We start from the raw sequence: 25164 nt of genomic DNA, 5'->3' as shown, positions 1-25164 counted from the left end.
CTTCATAAATTGAAAATTTGCTTGAAATTCTCACTTCATAAAGCTCTTTAAATCGATTTTATTTTTTATGGATGATGCCACAATAGCTTTGGGTGGGAGTTACAACACAAAAATAATTTTAAGGCGCAGCGAAGCACGCAGCTATTTGTTAGTTGTAAATAAATAAGCAGATTCTTGATAGCACTAAAAACAAATGGATGTAGATATGCATACATACACAGACATGTGAGCAGAATTTTTCAAATTTTATATTTTCAATAACTCTATCACCAATGTGCAATTGTCACGATCTTCAATAATGCGAATATTTTCAATGTGCGACGTTTAAATAAACATGAAATTACCCATATGTTTTCAGCTTACCTCCCACATTGTGCAAATAAACACATACATATAAGTATCTAGTAAATTTTATCAAATCTAGTAAATTTTATTAAAACCTTTGTTAGCATATTATTTTTATCCATAGGCAACTACATCAGCTCACTCAATTCACGAACGAGAGCAGTTGCTATCTACTGCACTGAAATATCGTTACCTGATATTTAAAGCTTATTAGCTTTGCAGTTTAGAGAGCAGTTATAATTTTTGCCAGTATTCTTTTTAAAAGATCAGTCATTAAATGATCGCGCTGGCGTCAACAGTACGCCAAGAATAACAGCGCATAATAGTTAGAAGGATACCAGGCAAAAAGATATATACCTCAAAGAGATCAACAAACTTGGAAAAACATTGTACTGACTTTTTGTATTAGTGGTAGATCGATCTTAAAAGACAGTCGTGCTTGTGTGTTTTGAATCGTACTGAGACTAGAAGAAACTAGTAACAGTTCGAAATTTCCGTTAAGTAATTAAAGCACCAGGAATTTAGTACAAATTAGTTTAAAGTTTAAACCAAAAAATTAGAAAAATTCTTATAAGCAATTTGGTGTTTTTATTTACGCGCGCGTGATACCGTCAGTCGTATAAGCTGAATGGGATGTCATAATCCGAAAACGGAATTTTTACGCGGCGAGTAATACGATATCGTATGTGACGATTCGAGCTCAGAATACGAATTAACTTGTCACCAAAAAAAAAAACAAAAACTTTTATTGCTTCCGGAATAGTTGCTGTTTACTTTTGTGAGTTTACACGTATTACGGTTTATGAAAGTATGAAATTGTGAAAAAGTTAAACAAACAACAAATATTTAAGTATAAATAGGGTAAAGTCAAAGAACATCAAACGGTGCCAGGAACTGATAACCGACAAAGTGTTCAGCAACACCAAAAACAACAATACGAAATCAACGTTTACAGCACTCGCGGTAAGTCGCTCAAAGAGTTCTTAGTTTCGTAAAACGGGCCTAAATTTTTATTAACTTCATTTTATGATAATATATGATATACTATTGTGTCATTATCTGCGGGTAATATGTGCAATAGGGTGNTATGAGATAGAAAATACTCGTAGGTTCAATGTGGGTTATTATAGTAAGTACCCGAAAGTTTTACTGAACTTCTTCGGGGACTAACGCTTATAAGAAGTGTTCTTTGTAATGGTATAGGTCTAAAAATTTCTGTTACGAATTTCGTGTCCAATATAGTATTTTAACGAACTACACGTATTTCATCATCTTATTTATATCTCGCCACTTTAACCCATTTCGACCTAGTGATGCGAAAGCACATCGGACTTTTCAGGTCAGCTTGACAAAAAATGGAGAGAGATGCACCATTTCTCTACATATCACCACAAACTTCAAACTTTATACTACACATTTATTCATAGAAACAAAGGCGTGATGGTGCCTTCTTGGAATACATCGTAAAATCCTTTGTAACTATTTTTACATCCATTTCTTATCCCCTTAACGCGCAGTGATATGTTTTCAATTCACCTCACCCCTTGCCTTCCCTATGGACCTGGAAACTTCGGGGACGAATTTTTTTCTTAATTGGACTATAGGCTTTTCAGACATATCGCTAATTTTTTCTGTCAAGGCTCCTAATGGCGTCGCCCCTTAATGGGTTAAGTGTCTGAATATGCCATTAAGTGATATTATTGGCGTAAGAAATTAAATATAACTGATATGTCTGGTTAGTAAAACTGCACATACCTACTTAAGTACTGGATCAGACTGTCCTACTTAAAGAGCATTAAGGTTTTGAAAATATAATTCCAAATATTTCAATTATGAATACATATTAGCCCACTTAATGATAAGTGCATTTACCGATACTTTTCTATATTTCGAAAAATATACTTCACTTATCTATGAATTCTTTGAGACGAATTTAAAGAATTTAGGCACTCAAAAGAGAAGAGTAGAGTCCCCAATGTAGACAGTTCGACTCTATAAGCAATTTAGTCACTCGCTAACTTCCAACAAAAAGACAGCTTCAAACAACACACAACGGAATCATTGTTAAGCACATACAGATTCAAGGGAAATAATCGAGGGAAAACCCCCCAAAAAAAAGTTGATCACACATTTTTTAAATCCTCAAATTATTTTAAGCAACTAAAGCTTAATTTTAATAGAAAAGCAAGGCACTCAATAACATTTAACTTCCTCTTCCCAGATGGCAGATTCCACCACAACGGTATCAGCCTTCCCAGAGAAGACAAATTCGGTGCTATCGATTAACGATTTTAATTCACGGTTAGTTAGTAGACAAGAAAATCGAGTTGTTGAATAAAAAATAATTTTGAAGTTTATTTCTGCAAAATTTCAGCGCAAACCTTACAGAAAAAGTAAACAGAAACAATGAATACCTACCATCGGATTACCGCGACCAAGTCCACGGTCAGTCGACAAGCGGCGCATTTATGCATTTGCTGAAAGGTTCATTAGGTTTTGGTCTGTTAGCGATGCCAATGGCCTTTGCCAATGGCGGGCTGCTGTTCAGCATGATTGCTACGCTGGTGATTGGTGTGCTGTGTACGCATTGTGTGCACATATTGGTGAGTTCTTCGAAATGTATAAAGCAAACGTGCAGAATATTAAGCGTATATTCCATTTTTTCTCACAGGTCAAAACATCACAAGACATCTGTAAGGAATATCAAATACCTGCTTTGACTTTTGCAGAAACTGCAGAAAGGGTTTTTGAAAAAGGACCAAAATCACTGCAATCATGGTCGCTTTTTGTAAGGTATGTATGTATGTAACACAACACTGTTATTTTAAAGGTACATTAACTTTTAACTTCTTCCACACAGACGTTTCGTTGATGGCGGGCTCATGACCACCTACTTTGCAGCAGCTTGTGTTTATATGGTATTTATAGCTACATCATTTCACGATGTCATCAACTATGATCTCGGCCTGGATTGGGATGTGCGCATTTACATTGCCATGACTGTGATACCTTGCCTAATGATTGGTCAAATAAGAAATTTGAAATTGCTGGTGCCATTTTCAACATTGGCAAATGGTTTCATTGTGATCACATTCGGCATAGTGTTATACTATATGTTCAGCGAGCCGCTGGAATTCTCAGATAAGCCGCTGATTGCGGAAACCACAAAAATACCGCTTTTCTTCGCTACCGTAATCTTTGCGATGGAGGGTATTGGTTCGGTTATGCCTATTGAAAATGCAATGAAAAAACCACAACAGTTTCTGGGTTGTCCTGGCGTGCTAAATACAGCTATGCTTGTTGTGGTCGCCTTGTATGCGACTATCGGTTTCCTCGGTTATGCTCGTTATGGCAGTGAAGTGCGCGGCAGCATTACCTTGAACTTGAAGGAAGGCACAATGTAAACACATATAGAACTGATGACATTTAATTTGCTTAATAATTAGAATCTCCTATATTTGTCTTATTATTTTTGTTTTAGTTTGGCCGACATTGCAAAACTGCTGATAGCCGTTGCCTCGATTTGTGCTTATGGTCTGGTATTTTATATTCCAATCGATACGCTCTGGAAAAATATAAGTCATAAATTCAATGAAAAAAATCACAACATTACACAGATAATCCTGCGCACTTGTATTATATTAATTAGTGGTGCGATAGCTGCTGCTATACCGAACCTGGAGCCATTCATTAGTCTTGTGGGTGCGGTCTTCCTCTCTCTATTGGGTATGTTGTGGGAAAAGTACAGCAAATTCATAGTTAAACATTTGTACATACTATGTACTTCATATTGCAGGTTTTTTTGTGCCCAGCGTTTGTGAAACAGTGCATTTGTGGCCAGATCGCTTGGGTTGGTGCAAATGGAAACTGTACAAGAATTTACTGTTAAGCTTATTTGCGATATGTGCTCTGGTTGCTGGCGCTGCAGCGAGTATAAACGAAATCATTGAGTCGTACAAGTCATAAACGGTCCCAACATAGCCACTAATGACCTACTGCCCCATACATATGTATGTATAAGATTCAAACCGCGAACGTAGTATAAGTTCTAGAATAATTAATTTCACAAAAATTTGTATATTAAACTTTCATAATTCAGCACTGTGAACCCACTACTTAAGGAAATAATCTTAAGTGTAAAATTTGTATATGTATGTTTATTGGCATGCAAATATTTTTAAATATCTGTGATTTAAATGTGTGAACGTGATTTGCAAATTTAATGGCAAGTTATTTGAAAAAAAAAAATTAAAACAATGTACTATGTCTACATAAAAGCTTATGGCTTTATTCATAAAAAATAAAGTATCTTTGTAAAAGGTTTATAAATTCAAAAATGTTTAAAACCGTCAATGTATAAAGCTCTTTAAACCTACCTCATTTTTTATGAATAAGGCCATTAGTATCCAGCCCTTAAGTAAAACAAAAACTCCATATAAAAAAGGCCGAAGAAATGGCGAAGAATTTTTTTATGTCAAATTTCTGTACAGCAGTTCTCAGCCATGATTCAATAATTAAAGGTTTGATCATTATAGTGACATTAAGCTGATGCCACATAAAACTTTTGCTTCGCTTTACGTGACAGATTCGCTTTGACAGATAAGATGAATTGTATGAAAATGCACAAAGCATGCCACATAAATCGTCGAAGCTGCAGCGCGAAGCGAAAAGATGGCCAACTCCCATCTTTTTGCGCGCTTTGACAATCAGCCAGTTTAATATTTATTTTGTTTCGTCCAAATTCGAGTTTTCATGCAGAAACATAAAACTTAATTACATTGCTGATAATTTTAAAGCAAAATATATGAAATCCACAGCAACTTTGACTAGTAAAAAAGCGGTACAAAATTGTTTTCTTGGCGTTCATTGTGGCATACCTTTTGCGTTTGGCGCTTTGCTGGCAAAGTTATAAATGTCACGCAAAGCTACAAAGTTTTATCTGGCATCAGCTTTAGAGTTGTGACACTCCATTTCAAAAGGTGGCACACACACACACACACAGAGGGCCTTGCTACCCTGCGAAAATCGTTGGACCATATAGTCTATATATATATATTGGAGTACTTACAAAAGTGCTCCTTTATTGGAATTTAAGTGGTTTGACAAAAGAGAACTTACAGCCGCACTCAGAGTGGTTTAAGGGTTACTTAAGGTGTCCCTCAGTAACGATTTGAAAAAATTCCCTCTCAGAGTCAGTTAATGATTCGTTAACGGCATTTAATGAACACCAAAGTTAAGTAAACAAAAACCTTTACTTAACTTTTTACCGAATGATTTTGAAATTTTTTGTTTGTTTTCAATAAATTTCAATTTCGATAACGTTGCTGTAACAGTGGCAATGGCCCAGCGAGCAGAGCACTTTCGTGCCATTCAAGAGATCCGAGTTCAATCCTCGGCAACGAATTTTTTTAATACAATTTTTTTTTAAGTTTCTTTGCTTAAAAAATTCATGTTCTTTATTTTATTTAACGTTAGGAAACTTTCAGTTTCTCATATTTTTAGTTTTTCCTGTTTTAAAAAAAAAAATTTTTTCATTTCGTTTAGTTTTTATAAAACTTATCACTTAGCACATCTTTCAATTAAATATTCCAAATACAGAAAAGGGCTTTCAAGATAGTTGCCGAAATATAAAGACTTTTGTCTCTTGAAAGACTGAGGTGAGTTGAAACACAAATGCCAGAATTGGCCTGTTATTGATCTTGGTTGCCCTTTAGCAAACAATTTAATTAAAATAAAAAAAAAATGTTCCTTTTTGCTACAATTTAGTAGCCATCTTGTTAACTTACGAAGCAATCGCTTCCTCACTAAAGCTAGTTTCCGTTCTCCTCTATGCTTTCGTTCTAATTCACAATGGTAATGTAAAGTTAAATTATGTATAAAAGTCTTGCAAAAAATAGAAAGTCCGTTACGCACCCTTCTTAAAGTTTTATCTTTGAATACTTGCTGCGGCAATCTATTGTGAGCTGCACTATTGTGAACTGATTTTAATTTTAGTTGCTTGAGTGTTCGCGATTTGTTAGTGACGCGCTAAAGTTTTTCGTTGATTGTCAATTTGTTTAAGTGATTTTATGTTGTAATAATGAAGTAGAATTTTAAGTGCGTATGAAAAAGTGCGTAGTTCCACACGTTGTTTATGAATTTATTGCACGAACGTTCGCAGGCCATTCTGCCCACTTGAAAGGAAATACCGGCATTGCTTAAGAATCAACCGCGCTATAGTGTCAATTTTAAATGGCAAAGACTTCCGTCAGTGGTGTTATCCTTTTAAATGTGTACATACATACATATATACTTAGCATTAACGAACAGTCTGGAAGTGGAAAATTTTAAAATATGTTAAATTTTCTTTTATATGTATTTCCTCATTTAACGGTATAAAAGTATGCAGTATTCAATGGAATCAAATCAAGTAGTGCGGTATCTTGCAATTTTCAGGTACAGAACCACAGACATATACATACATACAAATGTACACAGGGTGTGTTCGGAAACGCATCAAGCCAAAGCATCAATCTCTTTTATTTCTAAACTACATTTGATGGAAATGCGTTATTTACGCAACTAAGGTCTGTTGTTAACTGTCGTTGCTTGAGCTCATCTGCTCTTTTGTCCAGACAACTTGCTCAAATTGGTGAATGCCACTAATGATTTTTTTGGAATTTTAGTGCTGGTAAGTTCAATATCCATCTTTTCACTAGTCATTCATTGCATTTTTTTACCTGTTAAATGTCCAGATTTTTATTTTTAAGCATTTTTCGATTTTTATTTTTTCGATCAATTTGATCGTTATTTTTTGATTTTTATTTATTTTTTTTTTTCATTGAAAACAATTTCGTAACCAAATAAATCATTTTTAAGCGTTTTTATCATATATGTAATACTTCTATATTGGCAGTATCTACAAGTGCAGTCAGCAAACATTACAGTACAGATATATAAAAAAAGAAAAAGAAAACCGAGTAATCGCATTTAAGAAATGACACTTGAATTCAAAATAAATCGCAGAGGCGGAACGTTAAAAAAAATTACAGAAAATTTTGTGTTTTCATTAAATTTTAAGAATTTTTCAATAAGTTAAACTGCAAAAATGTCGCACAGCTGCTTTTTATGTGAAAAAAGAAGAGATAAATTAAATAATATAGCTTTACATGTTAATAAGTTACTTCCCAAGGTTTTTCATTTGGTATTTTTCGTAAATTTTAATTATTTAAACAAACTATATAAATCCGATTTCCAAACTTTGTGCGAAAACTAAAAAGCTAAACAAAGTTTCATTAGAATTGCAAACTCTTTAATTAAAATTTCTAGAAAATATTTTGGTATGCAGATCATTTCTAGAAATGAAACTTTGTGGTATTTCTTTAATTTTTGCACAAAGTTTGAAATAATGACCTCACTTTTATAAAAAAACATAAGCGAAAAAATTTTAAATGAAAAACAATGGGAATATTATATAAAGATTTACACAATTTTAAGTGTGAGTCACTATACTTATTTATTCCTTTTTACCTAAATAGTCAGTAAATTTGTACTCAGTGAGAGAATGGAAGTATGCATATGTTTGAATTATACATTCTAAAATAATAAATTGCTAATCATTAAAAAAAATTTCAAATCCTTTTTTTATTTCCAGGTAGCTTTAAAATAAAATCTTAATACTTCATCATAAAGTTTCAGTTTGCATAAGTAAACATCGTCAACAAAGGGGCATAACCACCCCACAGTAAAACGATCCCCTTCAAATTTATTTTCTAACGCTACTGATGATACGTCAAATTTGCTTGAATGTATTTGTCACATATATTCACAGATACTAACACATGGAAAACTTGCGCAAAACGTACATTTGTCTCAAATCTATCTCCCTTTGATTGCTGAATCCAAACACATTGCGCAGATAGGTTACTGCCAATATAGAAGTATTAAATATATGGTTTTTATGCAACTGGGACCGATTTATATTTTTTATGATCTAAAAAATATAATCTGAAAATAAATGATGATTTTTTTATACGGTCCCTGTACTATACAAAAAAGTGAGTTACAAAAAAGTGATGGACTCAAGAGTGAAATTTTGTTAAGTCTAGAGGAACACTGGCGCAATAAAACATGTTCGGAGGCAGCCAGGAGAAGAGCTGCTTCCATGGCACATCCAACAACGCATGAAATATCCTTGGTTTTGTTGTTGTTGTAGCGGTACGAATAAGCCCCGCCTTGGTCGGTTTGTGCATCAATCGTTGTCGCCAAGCTCAAATAACGGAAGGCCCAAGAAATGAGCTGTTTCTACGGGGTCAGACCAAAAGGGTGAGGGGTGTTAGCTGAGTAGGATTTAACTGACATATAAAGGGGTGGTTGGTGTCGTGGGGGTAGGCTCCACATGCCGGACACTCATTGGTGATTTTGCGGTCGAGTCCAGACAAATATCTGTTAAGACGGCTACAATTGGGCCAGAGTATCGAAACTCCGAGTCTGCAACAGGTGGAGATTGGGTTCCTATCACGGCTTTCATAGGCCTGTGACATTTCACCGAAACTGCTCGCTTAGTATTTTAATTTCGAACAGCCGTCAACATATGAAATCAGGGAAATTCCCTCCGGGGGCAGGGGAAACTTTGAGATATAGAAGCTAAATAGCAAGGGAGAGAGGACACCAGCTAGTGTATCCCATTGCAAAATTGTTCGAAGTTTTAGGGTTTGATCTCGAAAGGTTACTGACGACTGCCGATCACTCATATAGTTAGCCGACCACCGTTTGTGTGCTCTGTAGGAGAGGGGAAGCCTCGATGTCTTCTTATTGCGTGGAATGACAAACGGTGTCAAACGCCTCTGACATGTCAAACGCTACTAAGACTGTTCTCTCACAGGGGCGGATGCGGTTAAGGCCACGGGTTATTTCAGTGTTCATGACGTTAAGTTCTGTGCACGTTACGGAAACCATGCTGATGCTTCGCTGAGGTCAGGTGGTAGGTGAAGTGCGGGAGTAGCAGGGTCTTAAATTTCTTAGCGACCAGGAAAAAGAGCGTTATCGAGCGATAAGATTCTCATTTGTTACCTGACTTCCCCGTCTTCAGCAGTGGGACCACTCTCCCCGTTTTCCAATGATGAGAGCGCTCATTTACAGGTTGGAGATCTTGATAAGAAATTCTACTGCCGCAGGACTCAAATATTTCAGCGCTGGCATGCAAATTCCGTCGGGTCCAAAGGCTTTGGAGGCGTTCGCTTTCCGGATGACCATCGGGACTTTGTTTGACTATTGCTCTTGTCGGCTTAGTTAGTCTGCAGTGATCGTTCGTAACAATACTTATGTGATAAATGCAATCTCTAGTCAAAGGAGCAGGTATATTTTGCCCCAGAACTAAGTTTTCGGTTTAGATGTGGACACGGCCAAGTTTTGACTGGTTTCCTCATCTTAACCCTCCGCCAAAGAGATACCATCAAATTTATTACTTGAATCCGAACATGTCACCAGAAGACTTAACAGGAGTATGGGATTATAAATAGTAGTAGGCTCAATGTGGGCCAGTTTATGTGCCAAAAGTAGTACTAAACTTTATCGAGGAAAAAAGGCTTAGAAGAAGTGCTTTGAGGGGTATAGGTCTCAAAATTTGTGTTACCAAGTTCGTCTCCACTATAATAGTTTAACTAGCTACTCTTATTTCATCATCTTATATCTCATAACTTTAAGTGACATAATTTGTCATGAAGTGGTATTATTTACACAAGAAGTTAAGTATATTTGAGTGATATGTCTATTTATAAAAAATTTACATACTTAAGTACTAGGACAGACTTCCCTATTCAAAGTGCATTAAGGCTTTGAAAATATGATTCCTAATATTTCAATTATGAAAATATTATTGCCCACTCAAGAATAAGTGACTTAACCGACACTTTACTTCATTTAAAAAAATATATACTTCACTTATCTATGAATTCATGAAGAAGCATTCATACTCAAACAAAAAAGAGTAGAGTCTCCGATGTACGCAGCTCGAAGGCATAACCAATTTAGTTACCCGTTAACTTGCAGCAAAAAGATAACTTCAAACAACACATAACGGAATCATTGTTAAGCACATACAGATTCAAGGAAAATAGTCGAGGCAAAATCCAGAAAAAAGTTAATGACACTTTTTTTAATCCTCAAAGTATTTTAAGTAAGTAAAGCTTCATTTTATTAGAAAAGCAAGGCACTCAATAACATTTAACTTCCTCTTTCCAGATGGCGGATTCCACCACAACGGTCTCAGCCTTCCCAGAGAGGGCAAATTCAGTACTAACGATTAACGATTGTAATTCACGGTTAGTTAGTAGATAAATAAAAAATAATAGAATTCTAGAATAAAAATTAATTTTGAATTTTATTTCTGCAAAATTTCAGCGTAAATCTTACGGAAAAGGCACATAGAAGCAATGAATACCTACCATCGGATTACCGCGACCAAGTCCACGGTCAGTCGACAAGCGGCGCATTTATGCATTTGCTGAAAGGTTCATTAGGTTTTGGTCTGTTAGCGATGCCAATGGCCTTTGCCAATGGCGGGCTGCTGTTCAGCATGATTGCTACGCTGGTGATTGGTGTGCTGTGTACGCATTGTGTGCACATATTGGTGAGTTCTTCGAAATGTCCCTGTAGGACCTCGGAATAGACTTAGAGCACACCACAAACTAGACTGCAAGTGATTGTAACTAGTCCAAAGTTTGATCCAAGAACATGTAAAATTCTATTTACATTTAACATTGAATGTCCTAGGCTCGGACAAATTGTCCGCTTCTGCATTACATTGTAACCATTTTTGGGGGGAAAAAACAAGAATAAAACTTGCGCCAGCTGCGATTCGAACCGGCGTTCTCAGATTTTTTAAGCGGCTACTCTCTCTACATGCCAACGCCGCACATGAAATTTCGTTGACTAAGTGCCTACATATCAGCAAATCGTTAATTATACCCATTGTCCGCTACTGCATGACATTGTAACCAATTTTAGAACAAAACTCGTACTTTATGCATTACATTCGGACCACTTTTAGTACAATTCACCTGTTTCACATTACATTGCTTTAAATTTTTGGACTATCTTTGGTCTAGTTACAAAATTACTATACCTACGACTATATTTTTCGAGCAATTGGACTAGTCTTTCCTTCAGGGCGTATTGAGCAAGCATGCAAAATACATTCACATGTACATATGTATAAGAATATTGAGTGCCCTACATACAAAAAAAAAATATATAATTCCCTAATCGCATATTCTGTCTTTTTCTTGCAGGTCAAAACATCACAAGACGTCTGTAAGGAATATCAAATACCTGCATTGAACTTTGCACAAACTGCAGAGAGAGTTTTTGAGAAAGGGCCAAAATCACTACAATCATGGTCGGTTTTTGTGAGGTATGTATGTATGTAACACAACACTGTTATTTTAAAGATACATTAACTTTTAACTTCTTCCACACAGACGTACCGTTGATGGCGGCCTCATGACCACCTACTTTGCAGGAGCTTGTGTTTATATGGTATTTATAGCTACATCATTTCACGATGTCATCAACTATGATCTCGGCCTGGATTGGGATGTGCGCATTTATATTGCCATGACTGTGATACCTTGCCTAATGATTGGTCAAATAAGAAATTTGAAATTGCTGGTGCCATTTTCAACATTGGCAAATGGTTTCATTGTGATCACATTCGGCATAGTGTTATACTATATGTTCAGCGAGCCGCTGGAATTCTCAGATAAGCCGCTGATTGCGGAAACCACAAAAATACCGCTTTTCTTCGCTACCGTAATCTTTGCGATGGAGGGTATTGGTTCGGTTATGCCTATTGAAAATGCAATGAAGAAACCACAACAGTTTCTGGGTTGTCCTGGCGTGCTAAATACAGCTATGCTTGTTGTGGTCGCCTTGTATGCGACTATCGGTGTCCTCGGTTACGCACGTTATGGCAATGAAGTGCGCGGCAGCATTACCTTGAACTTAAAGGAAGGCACAATGTAAATATACATACATATTAAGAATTTATAGAATAAAACAAGATAATTTTTTTTTTTGTTTTAGTTTGGCCGACATAGCAAAACTGCTAATAGCCGTTGCCTCGATTTGTTCTTTTGGTCTGTTATTTTATATACCAATCGATACGCTCTGGAAAAATATAAGTCATAAATTCAATGAAAAAAATCACAACATTACACAGATAATCCTGCGTACTTGTATTATATTAATTAGTGGCGCGATAGCTGCTGCTATACCGAACCTGGAGCCATTCATTAGTCTTGTGGGTGCGGTCTTCCTCTCACTATTGGGTATGTTGTGTGAAAAGTACAGCAAATTTGTAGTTAAACATTTGTACTTACTATATACTTCATATTGCAGGATTTTTTGTGCCCAGCGTTTGTGAAACAGTGCATTTGTGGCCAGATCGCTTGGGTTGGTGCAAATGGAAGTTGTACAAGAATTTACTATTAAGCTTATTTGCGATATGTGCTCTGGTTGCTGGCGCTACAGCGAGTATAAACGAAATCATTGAGTCGTACAAGTCATAAACAGACCCAACGTAGCCACTGATGACATACTACCCCATACATATGTAAATATGTATTTACATATAAAGTTCAAAACGTAAGCTTATTTAGTGTAACATACAATTGTTTATATACATATGTGAACCAACTACTTAAGACAGCAATCTCAAATGAAAAATTTTAATCAGCCTTCTCGTTAGTTTCGCCCGTAAACAAATTCGCCCGAATTCTTTTCATCTGTCCGTAGTGAATGCATGGAAAGGAAAAGTGGGCGGGTCCGGGGAATATGAAACTCATGATAAGGCCGCATATTTATTTATATGTACTTGCATTTAAATATTTTTTAGTATCTGTCTCAGTAGTCTCTGTAGTATCAACGCTGCCGTCAGCCTATACTTTAAGCTAAAATAGCTGTATTTTTGATTAAACATTTAAAAATGCAATATTTAATGTGACCAACCATACTTCTTTCGGAAGTACAGTACTTATTTTTTAGATCTTGTACTTAGTACTTCGCAGTACAGTCAAATATTCCTCTTTCCAATATTTTGTACTTCAGGTCCTGTACTTCTCCGATCTTCTGGACGAACATTACATGGCCTGGGCGATAAATTCGTTCAAACCTGTAGCAGCTGTAAAGGGCTTTGGAGGTGTCATGCAATTAGTTGGCTCCCATTTTTATGCGAAATGCGTGAGGACCGGCTACATCTCCAAGGCTTGGAGAGTAGTCAGTGCTGCGTTCATTCCGAAGACCAGAAAAGGCTCTCATGTTTCCCCTAGGGATATTAGACATATCAGTCCTTCTTCGTTTTTGCTTCCTCGATATCGAGGGGGCCTTCAACAATGTCACTCCAGAGGCAATAGTCAAGTCTATTCCTAATCTGGGGGTTGAAAAAAACCTACCAACCTAATAAGGCTTATCTACAGCTTACTTCGTGACAGAACTCTCGCGGCGGAGTGGGGAGCGCCTGCACTCAGCACAGAGTCAATAGCGGAATCCGAAAGGTGGTGTTCTCTCTCCCCTGCTCTGGATTGGAATTGTAAACGATCTGCTAGTGGAACTGGAAAAAGTGCTGCCGGGTGATCGCCTATGTAGGTAATGCGGAACTTTTGATTAAGGGTCGATTTCTTGTTTACCAAGAATTACAAGATACACGTTGTGGTCCTCCTCTCGAATGGGGGGTGTTCGTCTGCGGATCTCAGACATGGTCAAGTACTTAGGCTTAATCCTGGATAGGAAGCTGTCGTGGAAGCCTAACATTGAGGAAAGGGTAAGAAAGGCACCGCTTGCCTTGTACTGCTGTAGGGGAGCAATCGGTTAAAGGTGAAGTCTCTCGCCCAAAGTAATTTATTAGCTCTTATTTCACGGAGAGAGAAGGCTAAACTTGTAAAACAACTGCAGCGAAATGATTCCCAGAAGCTCCTTGTCTACCTTTAAGCCCTCAAGAGAGTACTATGTAGGGCGGGGTTACTCTAAGAAGGGAGTGGCAAACTTTTTAACGGACGTATCAAAACTTGGAGACAGGGTTGGTAGAGGTTTCTCCTGTCGGTAACTCTCATGGAAAACTATATTCAGACTTCTGGACTTCTGCAATGTCTTTTAGGTAGGCTGACATCACGGAAGCGGTAGGCTCACTGCTAAAGGTGGTGATGGTGCGCTCGAAATCGGTAAAGGAATGTCTGATCTGTCTATCAATCACGACGAAATAATTCTTAATACGGCTAGCTTAGGTGCCGGGTCACAGTGACTTCTCGAGAAACTGCGTGGCTGATGACCTAGCGTTGGTATGGCAGCCTTAAAACGTTATCCCCAGATAAGGAGCAACTAAGTACACATATGCCCTCCTGCGGTACACTCTTGTATAGTTAGACCTGGGGATAGCTCGGTAAGCGCTAGACTAACACGCATTCTTCGTACTCGCGATAATGAAATTGCATACTCTACTAAATACCGAAATTTGGTAATCGGCTCGCGGCGTTTCGCCGACTAAATTATAGTTCTCCTTTCAGTTTTTTTCCTGGTATCACAAATGGCAATCTCTTAATTGTCCAAGTGTGTCCCTTGCCTGTGGCAACCACTTTAGCCTAACCCAACCTAGCCTGTACTGCTTTGAGCTATGAAATACTTAGTTGGTCACATTGTGCAGCATAACGGATTTAATGACTTGAACCCCTACTGTACATATGCCTTACATAGCTCTTTAGCTCCATATGTGTGTATGGGAAAATGTAATGTAAAATAATCGAAAAACTAATTAGTAAAACAGCTGTTTTCACATTCGAAAATTCATTTTTCCCCCATGGCGATGTCTTACGAAAAGTGGGGCATTCAATTTTGCATTACCTAGTATCGAGGAATGAATGTGATTTTATATGATTTTGTTTTTTAATTTTTAAATACATTAGATGGCTGATTACATATTAAACAGTTAATAGAATCTTGCAATTCATAGGAAATGTATTACATTGTTTAACACGCATGTAATGCATTACTACTTTTCCTACTGGGTTAATAATGCATACATACACGTCTCACAACAAAAATACATCTGTTTCTTATCAACCATTGACCAATCGATCGATTTATTTTTAATGGACTCAGGTGATTTAACGATTACTTGATTGACAAGGTTAAATGAGTGAATAGCTCAGCTCAAAGCTAAATATTCTCATCTGCATATTTACATGCACTTACATGCATATACATATGTATATTAGACTTCATCACTCCCCATACAAAAAAAAAATTGGTACTGTTTTTCCATTGGAATTATAACATTTATTCTATTTTAAGACGTCCACCAAAATATTTCGGAAAAGTATTAAGATTTACGTGACCTGATGCTGGAGCGATTGGAAAATACCTCCAAAAATGGAGTTTTTTTATGAATAAAAATAGTTTCGCAATTTAAAAAAAAAAAAATTTTTAGAAATTTGAACGGAATCGTAATAATGAGATTTTTGATGCTGTTTTTTTAACTTTTTTCAAAGATTGGTATGAGAAAAACTTGAATAACTGAACCTTAACTCTGAGATATCATTGGAAAGGTATTTTCTGACTCTTTCTATTTGGAAAAAAATTGGGGGACACGAATGACTTTTTTTTTGCACATAAATAAAAATAGTGGGAAAATACCTTTCCTCCGAGATTCCATAAGTCTAAATCAGAATAGTGTGGCCCAGCTATTTAAGTTTTTCGTAAATCATACTTTGAAAAAATTAAAAAAATGGCATCAAAAACCTCATTATTACGATTCCGTTGAAAAGATTTTTAAATCTTTTTATGCAGATTTTTTAAGCTTAATCTGTTTTGTCATTTGAGGGGACTTTTTCAAAAAGTTATTTAAGAAACTATTTTTATTCATAAAAAAAAAACTCCATTTTTGGAGGTATTTTCAAATCGGTCCAGCTCGCTTAAATCTTAATATTTTTCTGAAATATTTTGGTGCACGTCTTAATATATAATGAATTTTGTAATCCCGGTGGAAAAAGCCGCTACTTTTTTTGGTGATGCAGTCTAATGTACATACATATTTTTTAAGTATGCCCAGCTCGCAAGTCGATTTTTGAAGTCTATAGCATACATACGCATACAAATGGTTTTAATTACATATCGCACACCGTCTTTAAAATAGCCACAACTCAAAATTTAGCAATTTCGAAATTATGCGCTCAAAATGTACAGAGAGCTTTTATTTACCTTTGAGAACAAGCTGGAGCAAATTTTTGTTATAATTACAAAAAAAAAACTAAGGTAAATTCTTCCTTGCCCATTTCGTATTTTGTGACAAACGTGCAATTTTGAGTTGTGCCTATGACTATACGTATGTATGTATATAAATACATGCAAAAAAGATGCGAAATAATCTAGCACACACATATTTAAAATAGAAACATTTTGTTTGGTGATTAACAGACAGCGGATTTTTTGCAAAAAAAAACAACAAGCCTAAAAATATATACCATACATATTTAATTCAATTATATACATATATATACATATATATATATAATGAAACCTTGTTATAATATGCAATACTTAAATTTTTGTAATAATATCTTCTTTTCAGACTTAAATATCACAGTGTCAGCAATGAAATGAAAGTGTCTGCACTGAGTTTTTCAGAAAAGTCTTTGAAAACGGTCCGAAACGTTTGCGTTCCTGGTCGAACTTTGCTAGGTCAGTTTTGTATAATAGTGGTATTCATCTAAACCGATAACTTTATCAAGCAGATAATCTTATAAGTTTATGCACTCTGTTACATGAACGACCCACACTCCCTTTTCGTTTACACATGCGACAATAGTCGTGTTTTCTTTGGTTATAAAGCGCAGTGTCACTAACTTTATACTACTAGCACGGGGATAAAGAAATTATAGAAACTACCTCACTAAATTGGAAAAAATTATATTTACGAGATATCTATTTATATAAATGTACATATAACATAAAGACTATTTATTTGAAGCAAGTTATAAGAAACAATGGCCGAATGTCTGGTTGTGTATGAATTCATTTATCACGGCTACCAAACTTTGCGAATTATCAGTGAAACAAAACAAACAGACGAGATAATAATTGAACCAGATCTCTATCAGGATCATATCGTTGTTGAATTTGCGTGCAAAATTTGTATGCGGATCCCGATTATTGCCTAAGAAAACATAGCTAGAGTTGCGACAGAGTTGCATTGTCTTCAGTTTATCAAGTTTATTCAGTGAAATCGCTGGATAAATTTACCAGAAATGTGTAAACGAGTTTCCATACAAATTTTGACAGTTCATTTATAAGGTTTACACAATTATAAGTTTATACGGTTTACAATGCATTTATAAGGTTTGATGAATACCCTTAATATTTTCCGTTTTTGTTTAAATTTTTTTTGCTTTTATATAGCTTGAAGCAAGCAATTTCATTCCTTTGACATAGACACTTCCTCGGTTATCCTGGTGTACTAAATGTATCTTCGTTGTGTGTCCTTGTTTGCCGTAATCGGTTCTTTAGGTTATGTCCGCTATGGTGATAAAGTGCAAGGCTAATACTGTCTGATTTTTTTTTATTTGCAGGAGGATGTAGCGTAAGCATGTTTAAATTTAAATTTATTAATTCTATAATGATGGATTAATTTTTTACGACATTGTTGTTTGTATATTAACTGACCGAAGGACAGCTAAACACACCCCTTTTTTCGCCATAAAACTTTAGCGTCCGATTTTATTTATAGCCTCAGTATAAAAAAAACTTGCGCATTGAGAATACTGCAGCAAGCATTTTTTACGTTTAGTGTACGACTGGCGTTGTTTCCTCGTTTACGTTTCCGTTCTTTTTTCTTTCGGTTCCACATTATTAACAATGGATTTGTGAAGTATAAAACCGTCAATGAAGTTTTTCTCTAGAAATAAAAGCACACTTAAAATACAGAATTTTTAAAACACGTACATACGTAAAATTTATTTAAAAAATATCGCATGCTAAAAGTTAATCATTTTAAGTTTAAAAGTTAATCATTTTAGTTTTTGAAGCTACAAATCCATTGTGTACTGTGCGATTGTGAACTAGCACTTTAGTTGAGTTGTTGGCAGCATTGCCGTTTTGCTTAAATTTAAGCAAAATTTATTCATTTTTTCCTATCTGTTAAAATGTTAAATTTTTCTTCGTTTTGATAATTTTTGTTTTTTAAATAGGCCAAAAGGAAAGTTTTCCTCAAAAGTTCATAGTCATAAGAGTAACCATTTCAATAAATTTTTCTATTTCATTTTAGGTAGACTGTTATCCATATCCCGTATAAAGTTCCAGGCATGTTACTTTATGCAAAAAAATAGCGAAATTGCAGCTAACTATTATAGGAGTATATGTTGAAAGCCTGAAAGAAATGTGTAGATAAATAATAGTTATTTAATTAAGCAACTGTTACGACTGTAAAATCCTTACACCCGATTTGCATGATTCAAGTACTTGAAAGCAACTCTTGCTCATTCTCTTTTGTGTTTTCTATTTGCTTTTACACGTTTCAATTCTGTTGAATTCAAGTTTTAGGTTCTTTAAATGTGAAACAACGAAAATGCCAAAAGCAAAGCAAGAAAGTTGAAAACGACTTGACGGTACAGACGCATGTGTACTCGTCCCTTTTCTTCTCATCCCCTCTCTTCCACATGCGAGCAGAATTGAATTCAATACTTGAACTGTGTAAAAGCAGTCTTACTTTTTACGGCAAAACTGTTGTTGTTGTTGTTATTGTTGTAGCGGCTACTAAGCCCCGTTCGGGGCGGTTCATCCATCAACGTTGTCGTCAATTTCAGCTAGGGGGAGGCCCAGGAAGTGTGCTACTTCCACAGGGGCTGTCCATAGGGACAGGGGCGTTAGCTGAGTGGGGTTATCAGGGCATGTGAAGAGGTTCCGGGAGTCATATGGCGACTCTCCACATGCCGGGCATTGGTTGGGCACATCTTCGTTAATTCTGCTCAGGTAGCTGTTGAGCACGATCCAGAAAAAAAAGGTCGCGCCATTCGCGGACCGCCAACCCTCTCTTGGTGGATTTGACAGCATCCACCTAATCGCTGACGTCATAAAATACTTTTGTTTACATTCCCTGTTGCCAACTTCATGCTTTTCGCACCAAATTTAGTGGGTATTCAAAACGCGAAAATTTTTGAGTTTGGTGCTTGGCGCGTTTTTGGTGCTTTTGTTTTTAATTTGAAGATACCAAATTAGAAAATCTTAAAAAAAATGGAAGCAAAATTCATAGCCATCGTAAGTGTGGTAAGCAACTTTACAAAAAGTTAAACAAANTATAGCAATCGTAAGTGTGGTAAGCAACTTTACAAAAATTTAAACAAAATCATGGCACAGTGACAATCATAAGCGACAACAAAATATGTGACAGCACCTTCAATCATGCCAGAAGAAATCAACCGTCGTGCAAGAAACATTGATTTTTATTAATTTGAATCGCCATCCTTACAATAAAATTATGTATGCATATAAGTCTATAAAATACACCATTAAAAATTTGGTGCTTTTTCAAGTTCAACATTTGGCAATACTGCCTTTTGTCCGATGCTTCCTCTTTCTGGTGAGAGTGTTTGCATTTTCTGTCGCCCTTTTTCATTCGGGGAAGAATAGCTGAAATTTGACAATGGCCTGCTAAAAGTTGTATTTGCTAATTGTTGTATTTGTTCAATCGATACCACCTTATATGTCCCTGCAAAAATCGTTGGACCATGTAGTCTATTTGTGGTAAATTGGAGTACTTACAAAAGTGTTCCTCTGTCATGCTGTAGCGGACCAACTCGTGTCTCTGCGCCAGCTTATTGTTTGTTATCCGATCACTGCTCGTGCTTTAACGAAACGTGATTCAAGTTGAGCATTTGAAAGCACATTTGCATGTCTGGCTGTAGCTGAACGTGTAGAGATGCTCGCTGTTAGTTCTTAGCTCCCAGCATGTTCGGGTTCGAATACCGTCAGAGGCAACATGTAATTTTTAATTTTTGTCTTGGTTTTTATTAATTTCGAAAAAGCATTTGAGAAGTGAAGAACAAAAGCGTGTACAAACGAAAAAATATAACAACAATGCCATTGTTAATATGTTGGAGTAGTTTTGTGCTACTCTGATGTAATGCAGGGATGGAGTATATGGTCCTGCCCTAGGACATCGCAATGTTAATTGGACCATATTTTTTATATGAATTGTGGTTAATTTTGGAGTACTCTTTGGTCCTTAGGGAGTACTCTTTACACGCATGCATGGAGTAGTCGCGATTTTTGCAGGGAATAACCAGAGCGAAGTTGGGCTATTGTAGTGCGGGTCTCCCGAGGCAGACTAAGTTCTGTCCCGTGCTTTATATTGCCTTTACTTACTTACCTTTTATTTATATAACCTATTTGCCAAGCTTGGTAAGAAAAACCCTAATATGGACTTATTCAAACCAAGCATAAGACCCGTTAAATAAGTTGTTTAATTTTTACGGGATTTGGTAAATTTTTTGATCGATTTTGGTAAATTTTATTTCTGACCGCGGCAACACTGGTTGTTGTGGGTCGGCGATTTACAGCTGTTCTGATTAGTATTTATCGTTAATTTTCAATTTGGGATAAAACACCTGACTTGTGATAGCCAATTGGCGTATTTATTTAGTGTTATAAAGAGTAAAATTTGTTATCAGCTGCCGTGGCGCATAAACATTGCGCTTGCACGTCAACTCGTCTATCTCACGAATTCATTGAAATATATGTACCTGCATAGGAAAAAAGTTGGGAAGAGTAGTTCCATCAACTTGTGATAGCTAGCTGTGTCGTGATAACGTTCAGCGTTATAACGTGCAAAAATTTCGTATAAGAACGTAAGTCAAACCCGACGACCCTTACACCAAAAGCTCTATAGACCTATGGACGTCACCGCTGCCTCTGGTTCAGGCTTGTAAAGTCGGAGGATGACGGTGACTCATGGCGACACCCACGGATGTTGAGACCTACTGCTACAACAACAACGTAAGTCAAATTACTTTTTAATGGTAATATGCATCAAACTATTAATATAACAATTGCTTTGCACATACTAAATATAAAATAAACCGGGATGTGCTTAGATATATGTATATGCCGAGCCAGCTGAGAAACGTAAATTTTGCCGAAAGTAGTCTAGCGCAATTTCCGTATCCGGAAACGAATAGAAAACGACCACAATTTTCATTCATTTACGTATCCAAGAACGTCCACAAAACAACGGTGGTTTTCGTACCCGGAATCGAAAAAACGACCACAGTTGTCATTCAATTTCGTATCCGGAAAACGTTTGAAACGTTCGAAAAGGATGATGTTATTTGAAAGCAATAGTCGCGTTCCCTAACTCGCAAGAAGTTGCAAGAATTTAGAGGAATTTACCAGAAAGCGTTCCCGTACTCGGTTCTCTGGCTTCATTTGCTTTTTGACAGTTTTACAGGGTTTAACCGAGAAAAGTTGGGGAATGCAACTAATAGTTGCGTTCCAGATGCTTCACGAGTTGCAGGTTTCACAGGATATCCAGGAAAAGCTGTTTTCTCCATTAATAAACCTTATGGAAGGTCACCTGGAACAGCTTCCGGTAAAAACCTGCAAATCGTGAAGCATCTGGAACGCAACTAATAATTGTATTTTATTTGTTCAAACTAAACATTTGAAAGTATGGAAGCGTAATCGGAAGTGGCTGGCCGTGCATATGAGCGTGACGCTGTTTGTTAGCTTCCAGAAGGTGCCAGCTTCGATTTCCATCAGCCGCGCTTCCTTAATTTTACTTTTTTCTTTTAACCAAAAAGTATCTGTAAAGTGCAGAAGGAAAGCGTATTTAACGAAAATTTCAATCACGACAAAATTCAGTTAAAAAAGACAAAAAAGTATCCGTTTCACAAACAATTTTCGATACTTGTACATGAGTTTTTGCCGCATTGCTAAGCGGGAAAACGGATCGTCAAAGTTCATGCACTTTTTTTCCTTTTTCGGGTCGATTTTCGGATTTTTCGTATGATGACGAATCCAGCAGGGCAGTTTTTATATATCGGGCTTTTTATAGTTTACCATTACCTGCAAAGAAGATTTATGTTTTAGTCAAAATTCATTTCATAAGAGCAATTAGGTTCTGCATCAATCCCCATGTTGCTCTTTAATAAAAACACATTTATATGCCATGCTTGCCAATAATTTATTAGTTCTGTGCCGGTCAACTGTACTCTGCATACATATTTACACTACTATAAAATATATTAACTATTCTTATTTTGCAATATATATATATTTATTTTGTTTCTTGTCAAACATGTTCAGAATCAAACCATTTTAGTTGAAGTTAAAATGCGTCATTTCGAATACACCTTTTTAAATTAGGTTTCTGCATTATATTGAAGGAATTGATAGGAATAAAATATAATGAACGGCTGCCTTAAAAGTAGCTAAAAGTACATACATTAAGTTTCTAATCATATTTTTACATACTATGTAGCACCTCTAACCTGATGAGCGTATGCTTTTATGAATATTGAGTTGGAATGAAGAAAAAATATTGAAAGAAGAAACTTGCTTCCATTATAATTTTATGCACTATACAAATTATGGCTGCCGGAAGAGATAATATGCATGTAGAAAATATAGCCCCAAGCCAGCTCCAAAGTTTAAATCCATCCACTCAATGCTTGTTCCAACAACAAATTGTTAACGTAATATTTCTACTTAGGTGTTTCATGTACACTATTACGCTTATATGTATTGAAAAGACGACCTATAGGGAACTTGTTTCCTTAACGGGTCGCATATCTCCCGCCACCATGAAAATGACGCATTACGCGTTTTGCTTTAATCCAGCTCGCTTATCAACTTTTAATTGAAAACAACTGTGCCAATTTAACAGCATGATTCTTTAGATACTCATAACCAGCTTTGCTTGCCGTTTTAAGGGCTTCCGTTTTATTTACTGTTGCCTGTTGTATTTGGTTACTTCCTGCTGTAGACGCCTTTTCAACAACACCTTCTGTAGAAGGCATACTGGTTGCATTAGTCGTAGCAGCATGTTTAGGAAACATATTTCGTAGTACATAATTAAAGCCGCTCGCCGCTTTGTTGCAATTCGATTTAAAGCGTTCAACGCCGAAGACTCTTATGGCACGTGAGAAGCCGAACACTTGCGAACTTATGTACGCACGCCTCACAGCTAAAGTGCGTCCATCTTTTTGTTCACTATATTCAACGATTTCATCGACTTTCTGNATTTTGCTTAGCTGCACATCCTTCTTTGCACGAAAAACTTGTGCACCTAACCGAAAAAGGCACTTAAGCGAATTTTCTTTACTACTTCAATGAGGAAGGTATCCGAATCCCTATGAAACCAAATAATGGAGAAGCACTTATCACGTAGAAAATAATGCAAGCGAAATTTTTTTCGAATGGTATGTTATTATCTATATAACTACATAAATTGATAGCCATTTTCGTTGTTCTGCGATATGAGCAAAATAAATAAAAGCTTGTAAAATTAGGTAATTGTAGGGCCAGTGCAGGTAAACGTAATACTTTCTTTGATAATTGATACTAGTTGCACAATTTTTAAGGCAGGTACGTTGAATGCATCTGTCGGAGCACTTTCCTTATAAATGTTAAAAATAATGTCTCAGATGCGCATTTTGGGGTAGGTATCTTAAATGTGCACTTAAGCATAAAGGCAGCAAAGCAAAATATACTGTAAGTTAGATTGGTTATTTAATAATGCAATTAGTGCGCTAGTGCTAGAAAAAGCAAAAATTCGTACATGTGTGAGTACGTTACCAAATAATGTTACTTTGTTTTCTTATGCCCAATATTCTAAAAATAAAGTGTCTCAATAAAAAATTTCCTACCAAACCTTGTGTTATGGCTAATTTTTCATTTACATATTTATACATATAACATTTCAGTGTTAAATTCAATACACATCTCTAGTGGGCTTCCGTGTAATTTTTCTATTCAGTTATAAAGAAGCCTATTGTACGCCAATTGAGCAATTCATCATTCATAAAAAAATCTATTCTCGAAAAAAATATTTATTGATGCAGAAGTATGGAAGATTCAAAGTGAGTGCATTTATTGGCTTTAAAATAAACAACGTTTTTCACAAATCAATAACAGAGAACACAGGTCAAGAAAAAAGCTATAAATTCGTATTAAAATTTAGTCGGAATATGTATGCCCATACATATATATGTATTTATATACACTATTAGTAAAACGTAAAAACTCGTTTTAAATAAACAACATGATGGCCGAGCTGTGAACGCGAGGCAAAAATAAAAAGAAACACCTAATTGCTCTATTGTTGATAAACACAACCTCCACTTCCATTGACAGCTTGTACACACCCGCATCCAACGAAAAATCTGCACACGTTCATTGCACTCACCATTATTTTCTTGAATCCAATATTTCGGGTAAATGTGACCAGTGTTTTCTTTTTTGGATCCAATACAGAATCTTCCACTATTCGCACGGGCGCGTTATTGTAAAATCGTTGTCCCCATTTTGGCACTGGATTGGTTTTGGAAAACAGGCGGCGTGAATACAGTTTGCCATCCCGCACTTCTCTTTTAATAGTATCTTCCGTCAAAACGTGTGTACTGCGAAATAAAATTATTGGAAATATGTTGTATATTACTTTAGTTATTTATGTATATGATGTTCCGCTCACCTCGACGGGTTGGGATAGCGATTCCAGTACGCTTGTACAACCTGTTTCCAACTGTAATCAAAAACAGTTTCGGTTGTACACTGCGATTCGGTGACCATTTCTCTGCTTTT

The 25164-nt window shown here is 36.1% G+C and overlaps 3 protein-coding genes across 3 annotated transcripts; 2 read left to right on the top strand and 1 right to left on the bottom strand.

Annotated features, from left to right (window-relative positions):
- The first annotated feature begins 2475 nt into the window (after positions 1-2475).
- LOC108367708 (proton-coupled amino acid transporter-like protein CG1139) lies at positions 2476-4548 on the top strand. The gene is made up of 6 exons (XM_017622396.1): positions 2476-2646; positions 2720-2948; positions 3017-3138; positions 3206-3745; positions 3827-4071; positions 4142-4548. Exons 1-6 carry the CDS (start codon positions 2567-2569, stop codon positions 4309-4311), a joined length of 1386 nt encoding a protein of 461 aa, XP_017477885.1. The 5' UTR covers positions 2476-2566; the 3' UTR covers positions 4312-4548.
- Positions 4549-6914: 2366 nt separating this feature from the next.
- On the top strand, positions 6915-13196 carry LOC108367709 (proton-coupled amino acid transporter-like protein CG1139). Its single transcript, XM_017622397.1, has 8 exons — positions 6915-7015; positions 10375-10501; positions 10567-10646; positions 10726-10954; positions 11616-11737; positions 11805-12344; positions 12409-12653; positions 12724-13196. The coding sequence occupies exons 3-8, from the start codon at positions 10567-10569 to the stop codon at positions 12891-12893; spliced, it is 1386 nt and encodes a 461-aa protein (XP_017477886.1). The 5' UTR covers positions 6915-7015; positions 10375-10501; the 3' UTR covers positions 12894-13196.
- A 9325-nt stretch (positions 13197-22521) lies between these two features.
- On the bottom strand, positions 22522-25158 carry prel (preli-like). Its single transcript, XM_017622395.1, has 3 exons — positions 25055-25158; positions 24770-24983; positions 22522-23600 (listed from the first exon to the last, which is right to left on the bottom strand). Exons 1-3 carry the CDS (start codon positions 25150-25152, stop codon positions 23211-23213), a joined length of 702 nt encoding a protein of 233 aa, XP_017477884.1. The 5' UTR covers positions 25153-25158; the 3' UTR covers positions 22522-23210.
- Positions 25159-25164: the final 6 nt, after the last annotated feature.

Source organism: Rhagoletis zephyria, unplaced genomic scaffold (genome assembly GCF_001687245.7).
Source record: "Rhagoletis zephyria isolate East Lansing unplaced genomic scaffold, Rhagoletis_zephyria_1.1 Rzeph_scaffold_02784, whole genome shotgun sequence".
NCBI classification, from domain to species: domain Eukaryota; kingdom Metazoa; phylum Arthropoda; class Insecta; order Diptera; family Tephritidae; genus Rhagoletis; species Rhagoletis zephyria.
This window is presented reverse-complemented; position numbering and strand designations above follow the sequence as displayed.

Coding starts and splice junctions, on each gene's coding strand:
- LOC108367708 (XM_017622396.1), top strand. CDS start 2,567: ATGGCAGATTCCACCACAACGGTATCAGCCTTCCCAGAGAAGACAAAT. Junction 2,647..2,719: donor ATTAACGATTTTAATTCACG/GTTAGTTAGTAG, acceptor GCAAAATTTCAG/CGCAAACCTTACAGAAAAAG. Junction 2,949..3,016: donor CGCATTGTGTGCACATATTG/GTGAGTTCTTCG, acceptor TTTTTCTCACAG/GTCAAAACATCACAAGACAT.
- LOC108367709 (XM_017622397.1), top strand. CDS start 10,567: ATGGCGGATTCCACCACAACGGTCTCAGCCTTCCCAGAGAGGGCAAAT. Junction 10,647..10,725: donor ATTAACGATTGTAATTCACG/GTTAGTTAGTAG, acceptor GCAAAATTTCAG/CGTAAATCTTACGGAAAAGG. Junction 11,738..11,804: donor TCATGGTCGGTTTTTGTGAG/GTATGTATGTAT, acceptor TCTTCCACACAG/ACGTACCGTTGATGGCGGCC.
- prel (XM_017622395.1), bottom strand. CDS start 25,152: ATGGTCACCGAATCGCAGTGTACAACCGAAACTGTTTTTGATTACAGT. Junction 24,984..25,054: donor CGCTATCCCAACCCGTCGAG/GTGAGCGGAACA, acceptor TTTATTTCGCAG/TACACACGTTTTGACGGAAG.